Raw genomic sequence first — 12,776 nt, forward strand, 5'->3', positions numbered from 1 at the left:
AGAAATCTAACTGATTGATTGAAATCAGCAGAATTTGTAATTTATAGGAAAGTTTTTGGTAGCCTCTTTGCCTTTTAAACTTTTTATGTTGCTTCAACAATTATTAGGCGGACATGTGGAACATCAAACTTGATTCCTGTTTGGAAGTTGAAAGCACTTCAGGAACTCTTCTCCACATCCGACATTATTACACATCAGATACACATCAGATACACATCAGATACACATCAGATATACATCAGATACACATCAGATACACATCAGATACACATCAGATATACATCAGATACACATCAGATACACATCAGATACACACATGCAAACTGTCAAATATTTACACCTAAATCATTTCAAGTAAACAGCCATGTCATTACACTGAATACATAGTTCCATTGTTTATTATGCGAGGAATTTTGTGTATATGTCTTTCAGAACATTCCACGACTGGGTTGGGTTGTATAAGGAACGTGATGTATTTCATAAATATTAGCCTGTAACGCTGAGGGATTTCTACTCTAAAGACAGCAATGGCAGCTGAATTTTATCCCAACTAAAACACCAATCTTCTCCCTTTATTACTGCACATGTATAGTTAAGGAGATAAAAATAGTCCCGTCTTTATTTGGGGCCCCAGTGTGTTTAGTGCTCCAGAAGTTGGGGTTGTTGGTAAGTCTGCTGGCTTTGTAAGCTGAAGCCTGCTGATAAGCTGCTCCTTGGTGTAATTTTGACTTTGAAAGTAGCCCACTGCTTTTTCTGCCAACAAAGTAGCTTTGGGATCACTTGGCATTCTCTCTCTCTCTCTCTCTCTTTCTCTTTGTGGCTTTCTTTTTTCATTTTTCATTTATGTTTTGTTTGTAGTTGTTCTTTTCCCTTTTTTCCCCTCTATTTGTTGTTGCCCTATAATCGCTCCCATCTGTTCATTCCCAGGATCGGTGTCTCTGTTTTTCTGTACCCATCTCTCAGAGTTGTGTTGATCTTTACCCCACTTTCTGACTCTGCCGATCTCCCCCAAAACCATTTTGGTATCCTTGTCTTTCTTGTCGTCCCTCCCTCTCTCTAAAAGCTGCTTAATACTATCTTTTTGCAGTTGTGCCACAGTAATTACATTTCTGACACAAATCCTGCTTCTCACAGCAGAAATGTTTGAGCGAGAGTGAGAGTGTGTGAGTGAATGGTCAACGATCTCCCTGTGTGTCGGGATGTAGGAAATGTTTTGTGTTTACTCCTCGATTAACCAACCAAACATCACGTGACTTGTGAGGAAAAACCCAATCCTTCTCTGGATTTCGATGCAGACGTCAGTTAACATGCTGGGAGTTCCTGAATTTACTCACAGTTGGTCTCCAAAGTTGAGGACTGAACCCCTTCTTTTAAAAAAAAAAAAAAAAAAAAATCTCATAACAAATAACAAATTCCACTGCTTGTATTTCAGTGCATTTTATTGTTTTATGTAATGCATAAAAGTGAAATGGAAAGAAAAAAAAACATTGTTTACAAAGATTTTTTAGAAAAAAAAACAATCTGAAAAGTTTATCATGCATTTGTATTCAGGCTCTTTTACTCCAATACCCTTAAATAAAACCCAGTGATTGCAGTTGCCTTTAGCAGTCACTTAGGTATTTAATAAAGCAGCCTGCCTCTGAGTGACATGTGGAGTGTGTTTATGGATGAGAGCCTCACACTCTGTGGCCTTTGTCCGTGGCTTTGAGAAGCAGGCCTGCATTATGCATGTGCATACTTTTACTGTTTGTTATTACTCTTTGTGTGATTCTAGCTTTGGTTAATGGTTGTTTAAATAGATGTGGAAGTCACATCAGCCATCTCATCTCCTTCGCTCTCAGAGCTTTCTCTCTGTCTCTCTCTCTCACACACACACAACCATCAGTGTGTATAGGGAATCATTAGCTAAAGTGATGCAAGTTTAGCTATCATGAATCAAAGTGGCATCATATCGACAAGCTAGAGCCAGCAAGGAATCCAAAGTGTGTGGTGTGTGTGTGTGTGTGTGTGTGTGTGTGTGTGAGAGAGAGGATTACTAGTATTTTGAGCTGGCAGCTGGCCCAGCTTTCCTCTTTTCGTCTTCCATTTTTCTCCTCTCTCTTTCCTGCCACCTGGGTTTTCCCTGGTGATATTCCCTGCAGGAAATTTAATTTGCTCTCCCCCTGTGTCACCCTCTGTGCTGTCCATTTTTTCCCTATCTCAGATATCATCAGTGTCTTAGATGTTGTGCATGGTGCATGGTACCAGTCCCGTCACCCTTATCCTTCTTTGTTAGCTTCAATCCACAAAACTGGATTTTATTAATTAAAAATATTTTTTTTTCACTCGTTTTTTTATATTTGAAAGTGTAGCTCCACAGCATGTCTGGTTTCTATCCTGTGAATACTTCCAACATGCTTCTGTCATCGTAAAGCTCTTTATCAACCTCTGGGCTTGATCCCTCCCTCCTTTAGTAATACGTCTTTCCCTACACCAGACCTGAGATGATGGATAGAGAGCCAACAACTGTGAAGCCAACCTGGAATCCATCACAACCCCAACAACTGTACATTTCAGTACATCATACTTTTTTTTTCTGCTCTCTGTTCTCCAGAGTTCAGCCATGTAATGTTCTTTTTAGGTTCCAGTCATAATCAACTTGGGTATTTACCCTAATCACAGCAATGTTCTAATTCAAGGATGTTTGATTGCATAAGACTGAAACAAAGCATTTGCACTTTCGTCCCCATGGTATTTGAGTTCTTTGTCTTCTGTGACAACTTGTTTCTGGTTTCCACCAGCTCCATGTACGCCTATCGAACTCGGCCCAACTCTTGGTTTGAAGAAGTCCAGTTCGTTGGAGAGCCTCCAGACGGCCATGTCGGAGGTCAACAAGAAAAACGAAATGCTCCCTTTCCACCGCCCTCGCCCAAATATGGTCAGAGGAAGAGGATGCAATGAGAGCTTCAGGGCAGCTATCGATAAATCCTATGATGGCCCAGCTGAAGATGATGATGGTAAGAGTTATGTGGCAATATGTGTTTTTTGCCACATAATGTTTTGGACTTGTACAGTCAATATTTACTGGCAGCACTTTCTATTACAGCATTGTAATAATATGTATAATAATAATAATAATAATGATACTGTAATGTGCAGAGCAGCATTTAATTAGATGTTATTAACGGACTAATTGTTTGGTAATGGAATTTAATAACAGGTAGATGTTATAATTTTTTTAAGTATGGTGTCACCTGAAAGTAACAGCTGGTAAAAAAATGTTAATAATGTAGTATTATTTGATAATAATTATAATAATTGGGTAATATGTGCCTTCTGCATTAATATGCTGAAATTACATAGCACTCACAATGTCTAATAAAATGGGCATTTATTGATAATATGTCACAATAAAAAAGATAAACTTGTAAAAAACCAACTAGTAACATAATTTTCTTTGGTACTTAAAATTAGTATTTTGGAAATGTTTTTTTTATTATTACTGATCTATTACTCACATAATTACAGCTTTGTGAATCCATCAGCAAAAAATAAGGTTGACATGAGATTGAAACTGAGAAAAGTCATACTAACAGTGACATGTGGATATTTAGAAAAGAAGGAAGCTTTTCTTTCACACTTTGCAAATTGCCACATCAAATCACAGTTTAATCGAGATTTTGTTTTCAGCTGTTTAGGCATGAAAATGTTTACACAAGATTTTCTTTTGTATTTAATTTAATTCCACCTTGTCTGAGACCAGTTTCATCTTTCTCCCCTTCACTGTGCTTTTCACTGTTGGAGGCTGTTATTTTCATTAAAATGTTAAAATTTTACTCCAGCTTTTATATATATATATATATATATATATTAAATAAAGGAATATAATTAAATAAAGGAATATATATATTCCTTTATTTAACCAGGTAAACCCCATTGAGATCCAGATCTCATTTTCAAGATATCTCTCTTTTAGAGACATCTTCAGCCCTGAACTTATCTGAAACAAGTTTACCTTTGCCAAAAAAAGGCAAGTAAAAATAACTTTTTACTAAGTAAACGAAGAACATGTAAATTATACAGAAAATAATATAATGCATTTTACTCAAATTATTATTATTATTTTGCTTCTGATTCATTTAATCACTGTTACTTCCCTTGCTGCTGCTTTTTAACTTTATTGTCAGTGGGAAAAGTTGTTCGACTTCACTCTCTGAGATGCGTTTTCAAAGCACCTCATAGGTCCCCATTTCCAAAGTAACAGAGATTTCTATCTTTAAATTTTGCATCTAATCGCTCGCATTCATCTTCGGTGCCTTTAGGTGAATTTTTCCACCCGGTGATTGATGCATTCTCAGCTTACCTCCACGCGCGAGGCGTTTCTGGATCGCATTTTCTCCAACAAAGTGTGACAAGAGTCTTGCAGCAGGCGCCTCATGCCTCAAAACATCAACACATATTCAATTCCCAGCTGCATTATTAGCAGCTAACTCTTATCAGTCACCACCACAGTAATGAGTTGGCCTGTTTCAGATCACTACGCTCACACAGGATAAGAGTAATAGGGCATGTCAACACCACACATGCAGTGGCCACATCTGTCACCGTCTTTCTAACTGTTCAGCACTTTCAAAGTTGCTGATATTTGACACAGCGCACTTCTGTGAAGCACTGAGTATCTTTCATTCTTTGTATTTACTTTTTTTTTCCAAATGTCCGTGTCTGATAGACTGTTACTTTGTTGTCAGATAAGCTTAGTAGGTTTTAAAATTACTTTAATTGTGCATCGTCTACTGAATTTCACGTGTTGTTTTCTCCTGGACAGAAGTGTTTGTTGTTTTACTTGAAACTGCCAAATGTATTGTCAGGGGCAGCGCTGTGTCATGTCTGCCAGAATGCCTGACTGCTTCACATATTACTACTGTCAGTGCAGAAAGGTCCCCCTGGTTTGTGAAAATACTGATCAGATTCTGGTATGAATTTGTTTTAATAAGATATATTTTATACATTAGCTTAGATGAGCATTTAATGCAAGTGCCGCCAGAGCTGTTTATATCAGCGGCCCAAGCAGGCAATGGCAGAGCACCTGCTTGGGTCGCTGTCGATCAGTATTTTGTAGTTTTGTCACTCCAGCTTGTTCAAATGAACCATAGTAACCGAGTTTTCAACCCAACAAAAACATTTTTCCTGAGATGCCATCTGTCACCCCATAAATGCTGAAAGTCCTTCTACAGTTACTCCAAAAAGTCACTTGAAGCCAACAGACACACTGCACTGTGTTAAAGTAAACTCTGCGGTTGGGAGCAGTTAAAATACCAATATACAATCAGGCAGCAGCTGCAGCTCAAATCCTTTCGCATTCATTTGGCTTAGAAATTAAAACAAACAAAAAAAAGAAAATAGAATGGCTCTGCATTGCAGCTACAGTAAGCCTGTACAGAGCTGTCACAGATTTGTTTCATCATTTGATTCATGGGATTTCTCAGAACAGCTGATCAGAAGCCAGTTCTACCCTTGCTTTGTGCTGCTTCGGTAACGTGTCTGCACCGATTCAGACACGTTTGTTATTTAACGTGATGAAATCACAACCAGCACACACTTCGATGCGCATTGAAGACAGTGTGGGACAGATTTGCAAATAATGTTCATAATTAAGTCATGAAATAAGATATGTAAATAGATAGATGGATATATGGATACATGGATGGAGAGAGCAGGATTGATTTTGTAATGTTCCTTCCACATAATCCAGTAGTAAAAGTAACTACCGACTCCTAAACCAAAGTTTCACTGCTGTTTAAGCTAAATAAAATAGCTCAAGATGATGGGAGACTGTTGAATGATTTATACTTAAGTAGTACAATCAAGGCTGCAAGGCTGTAATACATTACAGATTCTTTTGTTGCTATTAAAACAAGTTCATCATCCAGTTCATTTATTTCTTTGAAAATAAATTTTGCTCCAAGTTTGTCAGCTACCATGGTTGCATGCTCTGTATGGAGCCCTAACGTCTCCATGAGTCCATCAGCATCACAGCTTCCTCCTGAGGTTTTGAGGTGTTTTCCTTCTTTTGTAAGATCATCAGCCAAACTCACAAAATCTGATCCAACTTTTATGGCGACAAACTAACATCCCTCATGTCTTTGTTTGCGTGATGCAGTTTGGAGCCTTAATGTCGGAAAGGGTAGAAGACTTTGACAGAAGCCAGTTTTATGACGTGAAGTCAGCTTTCTGTATTGTTATTTTTTATACGGTATTTTCATTTCCCTGTGGAGGTCAATATGTCGTGTCTTTGACATGTGTTACATGCGCTAAGTAATGTTTATGATTAGTGCTTTAGGGTTAGCATAACTAACTTGCCAGTTAGCAGCGCCCACCACTGATTTTAGATTTAAATGGATCACACATTTGGTCATTAAAATGTTCCAGAGTTTCACTCTGCTTCACGCTGCGGCAAGAAAAACACATGAACTCACACGAATGACACACACAGTTACTTTCTACAAACAGTCTTCGTAATTAAACCTGAAGTTAATATCCACACAAAATTAGATCCAATTTGAAGTATCTAATTTGAGTTTGGTCATCTTTTTCCATCCGATGAATAGTCGGTGTGTTTTAGTGTGTGTTTGTGTGACGGATCATTGTTATGCATGGCCAGACCTTCAGCCTGCTGATGAATTAATGAGGCGTTGTAGTTTATTCTTTGAACCTCTTTGGGTTCTTATTTCTTTGAGTTAATTAGTTCACTGTGAGGTTGATAAATGCCCCGTCAAGATGTGGAGTGGAGAAACTTGAGTGCAAATCAGTTTTTCTTTGAATTGTTTATTGTTATGTTTGCTGTGGTAACCATTACATGGCCTTGATTGTTTCCTGTCACTCTGTGGGATTATGTGGGGCATAATACGAGCAAAACTGCTGAAGTGTAAACAACTTTTTCTGCTGTTTCCAGCGTTCTTCAATCCACTCATGTCTTCTTCTCCTCCTGTTAAATCCTGCAGATGAAGGTTCAGAGTTGAGTTCAGGCCGTGACACTCCTGCTAGTAGTTCATCCCGCCAGGGACTCGCTGATCAAACAGAGGAGAAAACCAAAAAAGAGAAGAAAAAGAAAGAGAAAACCAAGAAGAAGGAAAAGAATAAAGGGAAAGGGAAAGAAAAGGAGAAGAAGAAAGCAGAAGAGACGGAGGAAACGGAAAAGAAGGGCAAGAAAATAGGCTTTGCTCTTCTGAGGTGAGTAGCTGGATTTTTTTTCCATTTGACAGAGTTTCTTTGCTTTTTTCCAGCCTCAGCTGGATGGAGCAGCACTAAGCTGAACCGTCATTTTTTCATTTAAAGAATGTTTTAAAGAGATCTCTGGCTCAGGTGGTAGACCGGTCAATCACCTGTCACAGGGATGAAGATTGATCATTTGTGCTCTCTCTCAACATTTAAATGTTCTTTTGAGCAAGGTACAGATCTCCAGAAGGCATGGATCATGTTTTCTTTTTTGTTACTTTAGATTACTTTGACTATACCATTGTCTTTTTTTTTTTGTTGGAGTTTAGCAGCTGTTGATGAAACCTGCCTGTTTTGGTTTGGTTGCCTTAGAGCCTCATATAATGGCAGACATTTTTATTGATCACTTTTTATTTCATTGAGACACATTTTTGTAAGCTATCTGAAAATATTTCTTCTATATTGCTTTATATATACAGTTGAATCCAGACGTTTAAATGGAACGGGTTAATGTAGACCTTGTTTTACTGTGTGAAGTTAAATTCAGTACTTCAGAGTGGGTAAGTCAGGCTATGTCCATACAACAGATCTTGATGCTTAATTCCAATTTTTTTTTTTTTTTTTTTTTTTTTTGCCTGGTCATTCATAATACTAATTAAGTTCACCTTCAATCCAATTTATGACCTCAAAGTGAGCCGTGCAGAAAGAAAAAGAACAAAGCCGTCACACAGCAGAGTACTGTGTATGGAAGCAGTAATGGATGCCGCCGTCTATTGATCGATTTTGAAGTCGTTGTTCAATTTGTTCCTGCAGTAGTTGTAAACTTCTGGTTTCAGCTGTTCCTACCTTGCAGGGACCATGCCCTGACGTTCCCCTTTAAATTTTCTCAACTTTTGGCTGTTGTTCAACACAAAGGACACTTCAGGAGAATGTTTTTATTTACTGGACAGTATGTCAGAGTTGTGCTCAATGCAGCAAGCTGACTCCAGCTGACAGCAAATCTATTCTTAATGTGAAAATCGTATCCATAAAGTCTGTCACTGAAAACTATGTGCACAGTTTTCTCTGCCTCACACTAAAGAGACAACATAAATGCAGAGGTCTTTTTTTCCCTTGTCAAGCTTTATCTTTTGCTCCCAGGTACAGGCGAACTACTCTTAGTGGTGCCCCAGTTTCCTTAAGAGGTGGTGAAAATTATCTGCGGGAGCTATTTTGTGTTATTAACTTTAACACTATCTCGCAGTGTGAATGCAGCCTTCATAGAAACACAGCATGAATGGAGCAGAGTGTTTCAATGAACAGTTTGCGCTTTCAACTAAAAAAAAAACAAAAAAAAACTACCCCATAACAGTTTTTCTGTTTCTTTTCTTCACTGTGCTCGTTTTTGAAGTGGGGTTTCACATGACCATTACATAGATACCGATCTTAAGAAAAACACTTGCATGCAATTTGATACTCAAAATATAGCTGCAGCCTTTCAAAACAGGCTTTCAAAAGCAATCCGTTTGAACCAGAACACAGAAAAACACTTCCAGATTTCAAAGTCCCTTTTTATCACAGTGATTTCATCTCAAAATTACATGTTATTTAAAGTGAAATATTGGACAATTAAACTAATGCGAGCAAATTTAGTTTAATTGAATAAGTTTTCATGCGCTTTTCTGGAACAGTGTTGGCTTCTTTCTCTCATAGTTTCTCTCATTCATATTCTGAGCTTTAAGAATTCTGAAGCTGCATACTGACCGAAACATGGCCGTCCTCATACGCTGACAGGTCACGCAAGGGGAGCATTGATCAGAGAGATAGCAGAGATGTGCCTGGCAACTCTGAATAACCTGCAGAGACCCATAGCTTAGATGGCTAAACCGATTGATAGGACACGTATTAACTGTACCCGCCGTACATCAGGTCTTTTTGGAAAATGGAAAGCCATTGTTGACAGAAAGTCCTGTTTACAGTTTTATCACAAGTTTTCTCAATTTGTTCATCACACAATTCAATAACACGTGTTTCAGCTGAGTGCAGCTTGCAGTTCAGGTCACATCACGCTGATAGGACGCCACAGCAGCCAGTAAGTTTTTTTTGTTTTTTTTTCTTCTTTTTTTTGCTGTGAATGTCATTGCAAAGAGTGAAAAATATAGTAGTTCAGTTTTGTCAGCCATGCTCAGGAAAATAAACTGTGACTTATAAAAATTGGTCGCAAAAAAATGGCTGCATGATGGTCAAAGACATCAGACATAAACCAGGAGTTTATCATGAGTTAAAAGCTTGTTTAAGGACTCTTAAGAAAAAAATAAATAAACAAACCTTGATTGCAACACCAATTTTACACTGCTACAGACATTTCTTTTTTTCTTTTTTTTAGATTTTCTAATGTATAAAGGTTAGATCAGGGATCTGCAACCTGCTGCACCAGTGCCTCAAATTGCTTTTTAGATCTTCCACATAAGCTGCCAACTAATATTTTTAAATACTAATAACAAGAGCAAGTTATCCATTTCCTACTTTTCATCCCATTAGGTGAGAGACAACCTTTCTTTTTAGTTGCATTATTTTCCCAAACCATCCCCTAAAAGGAAATATAATCCCCTTTTTTTTTCTTCTAACAACATATGTTTTTATTTATTGCAAGACCTAAAAACAAAAATAAAACATTAGCTCTTTGAAAATAGCAAGATATTTGATACAGTAGTCATCAAAAATGAGAAGTTTTCCTCTTTCAAAATCCCATGTGACATTTGGTGAAAACATACCTTTGCACTGTAAAGGTCCTCCCTGCATTCATTTCTTTCTCTTTAATCTAGTTGAATTACTTGATGTACCATGAGGTGTATTTCTTCATTCCCCTCACATAAATTTGATCGTCTTAGGAGGTTTTACGTGCTCCAGAGTCCAAAATCGGTTATGGCAGCAGCACCAACCACTTTTGTTGATGACCGTTTTCTCATGCTACATGCATAAATGACATTTTCGTCTTCGAACATACACCTCCATCTTTTCTCCTGACTACCTGTTTTCCCATCACACTCAGCCACAAGCACTGTAAGACACCATATATGACATCCAGTGATATTTTTAGACCTTTCCTCTACACCTCATCACTCATCACCATAAGAGTGTCTCGATAAGAGCCTACTGATAGTCTCAACCTTTCAGTCCTCCTCTCTTCTCTAGTCATATTTCGGTATCATACCTCACCCCCCTCTCTCCCTCTGTCTGTCAGCACCCACCTCTCCTAATCTTTGCATCATTCCAATTTTTCTTCTCCATCTGCTCCCCTCAGCTCCTGCTCCCGTATCTGCATTTGATTGCATGTAATGGTGGTAGACTGAGAAAGCAAATTGGACCTATTCAGTATAGTTCAATCCAGGCAGAGCTGCTGATTTGTCATATTCATCTGAGGACACCTTTGATTGGCCTAATGGTCTGGAGGGGTGGCAGTATGGATTACTCAACCGTACTCAGTTGTACTTGGTCTTATTGGAATATATGCTAAAATGCAACTGTTATGTTTGCAATGATGACATCTATTTCTGTTTACAGTGACACCCAGAAAGCATTTTTTTATCGTATTTGCATTTCCCAAGTTGAAGGTAAAAGAACTAAAAATCATACAAGTGTTCACCGCTTTACAGATTTCTTAGATTTTCTTGATATTTTTCATACAGAAATAGGCAAGCTTTAATATCAAACCAAGATAATGTGAATAATCTTAAAACATTTGTTTTAAAATTTGTTGCTATTCAGTTTTAAGGGGAAAAAAAGCTATCCTAAGTATCCTGGAAAAGAAAAAAAAAAAAAAAAAAGGAATTAATCCCCCCCTGATTAAATGGACGTGTCAATCATGAAAAGTCTGAGTCTTCTTCAGGACAGACAAACTGATGAAACCATAAATTCTGCTCTGTAGCACAAAATCCTGAAAAATATTCAGCATTCTGTTGGTGACTTAAAGTTGTAGTTATTCAGCATAACAATGATCCAAAGCACACCAGAGTCAAAGTACAGACTTAAATTCAATTAAGATCTTATGGCATGACCTTAAACAGGCTGGGGAAAAAACAATTCAGGAAGGTTGGATAACTTAATGAAACCTTTTATAGCTTGACAACAAAAAAGCAACTCTTAGAAATAAACTTTCACATTATTGAATAAAAGGTTCCCAACTCTAATTTCCAACTGAGCCATGAAAGTCAGACTCCAAATGTTTGTTTGAAATGCCCTTTAATGTGGACAGCTGGCTCTGTCATCTGAACTGTCGCCACCTGCCAATCAGATATGCCCATCATCTGCGTGTGTGTGTGTGTGTGTGTGTGTGTGTGTGTGCTCACTCCATGGTAACCATCCCACCATGATGAATATTCATATGATGATTAAACATGATTGGTCACACAGTCAGATGGTTGTTATATAGTTTGCTCATGGGATGGGAGGTTTGTTTTTGCACTCTCCAAACTGCGCTACAATTATGTGACCCTTTTCCAATTCTTTTCCTATTTAGTCCAGATTAAAAGCTTAAGTTTAAATACATGTCTTAGTTGTATTTTAGTTAATCAGATATTACATTAATAATTGACTCTTGCATTCCAGTGGACGTGAAAGGCACAATGAAGTAGAGAGTCCTCTGTACAAATTATAATATGGCCTAGACTTGGAAAGGACAAGGTCTGGCAGCAATGATAAACGGATGGCCGCCGCTCCTGCCAGGGCATTGTGTTGTTGCAATGTATTGCAAATATCTGTGCCCGCTGCTCATTTTCGGCTTTAAAATAGTGCAAATTTATGATGAATCTATGATAATGAATGCTTGGTCTCCTGCTGGCATATAATCAAGCACTGCTGCTCTTACAGCTCACTCTGTCATTCTTTTTTTTTTTTATTATTATTATTATTTTTGCATGTTCATATCTGTATGTTTTTGTGCCACTGGCTCAGCTAAACTTAAAAATCCAGAAAGCAGCACAATTACGAATGGAGCCACCAAGCAAAGGAGCCTTTGAGCCTTGACTCTGCTCTCTTTCTTTTCCTCTCATTGGTGACTCTAATTACACTCTCTCTAACATCCTACCATTTATTTTTCCTTCTAGCTCCTCACCCACTATTTTTACTCTCTCCTACCAGTCCTAATGCAGCACCTCTGTTAGACTTAAAGTGCTCCATCGTTGGGACTATTAGCCCATCACCACGGTGGGGCCCATTAGGACTGACTAGCTCCATTGTGGGCCGCGTAATGGTTGAGCTTCATGCGAGGCGTATTAGCCCAAGTCTGTAGATACTGTATGTCTCTGTGTTTTTGAATGTGTGTGTGGTAGATAGATGAAAATGGTGATGGCAGAAAATGGCCTTTCGTTGATGGTGCAGCACTCATCATCTGATGAATATTTTGTGATTGGTTATCCTCTGTCTGTGTTTGAACTAAGATGTTTCTTGGTGTTTTGACACATCAAGGTGCCGCATTAGTGTAACTGTTATAGGTGCAGCTATGGCTTGACTAAATGTAAATGGTGGTTTTAGCACTGAGAAAATTTGCTAAGAGAAAATTATTGCTTTTCTGGCTAATTCTTTGTACCCTCAATATAAAATAA

General features: G+C 38.0%; 1 protein-coding gene across 4 annotated transcripts in view; it reads left to right on the plus strand.

Annotated features, from left to right (window-relative positions):
- Window positions 1–12,776, plus strand: part of pard3bb (par-3 family cell polarity regulator beta b) — a 241,538-nt gene that overhangs the window by 123,870 nt on the left and 104,892 nt on the right. For all 4 annotated transcript variants that reach the window (XM_015034281.1, XM_015034263.1, XM_015034257.1 and 1 more), the window contains 2 exons: window positions 2,781–2,996; window positions 6,981–7,209. In XM_015034281.1, coding sequence (XP_014889767.1) covers window positions 2,781–2,996; window positions 6,981–7,209 — 445 coding nt within the window. The remainder of the gene's footprint in view (window positions 1–2,780; window positions 2,997–6,980; window positions 7,210–12,776) is intronic.

This window comes from Poecilia latipinna, unplaced genomic scaffold (genome assembly GCF_001443285.1).
Source record: "Poecilia latipinna isolate Pla-1442-1.1 unplaced genomic scaffold, P_latipinna-1.0 Scaffold17, whole genome shotgun sequence".
In the NCBI taxonomy this organism is placed as follows: Eukaryota; Metazoa; Chordata; class Actinopteri; order Cyprinodontiformes; family Poeciliidae; genus Poecilia; species Poecilia latipinna.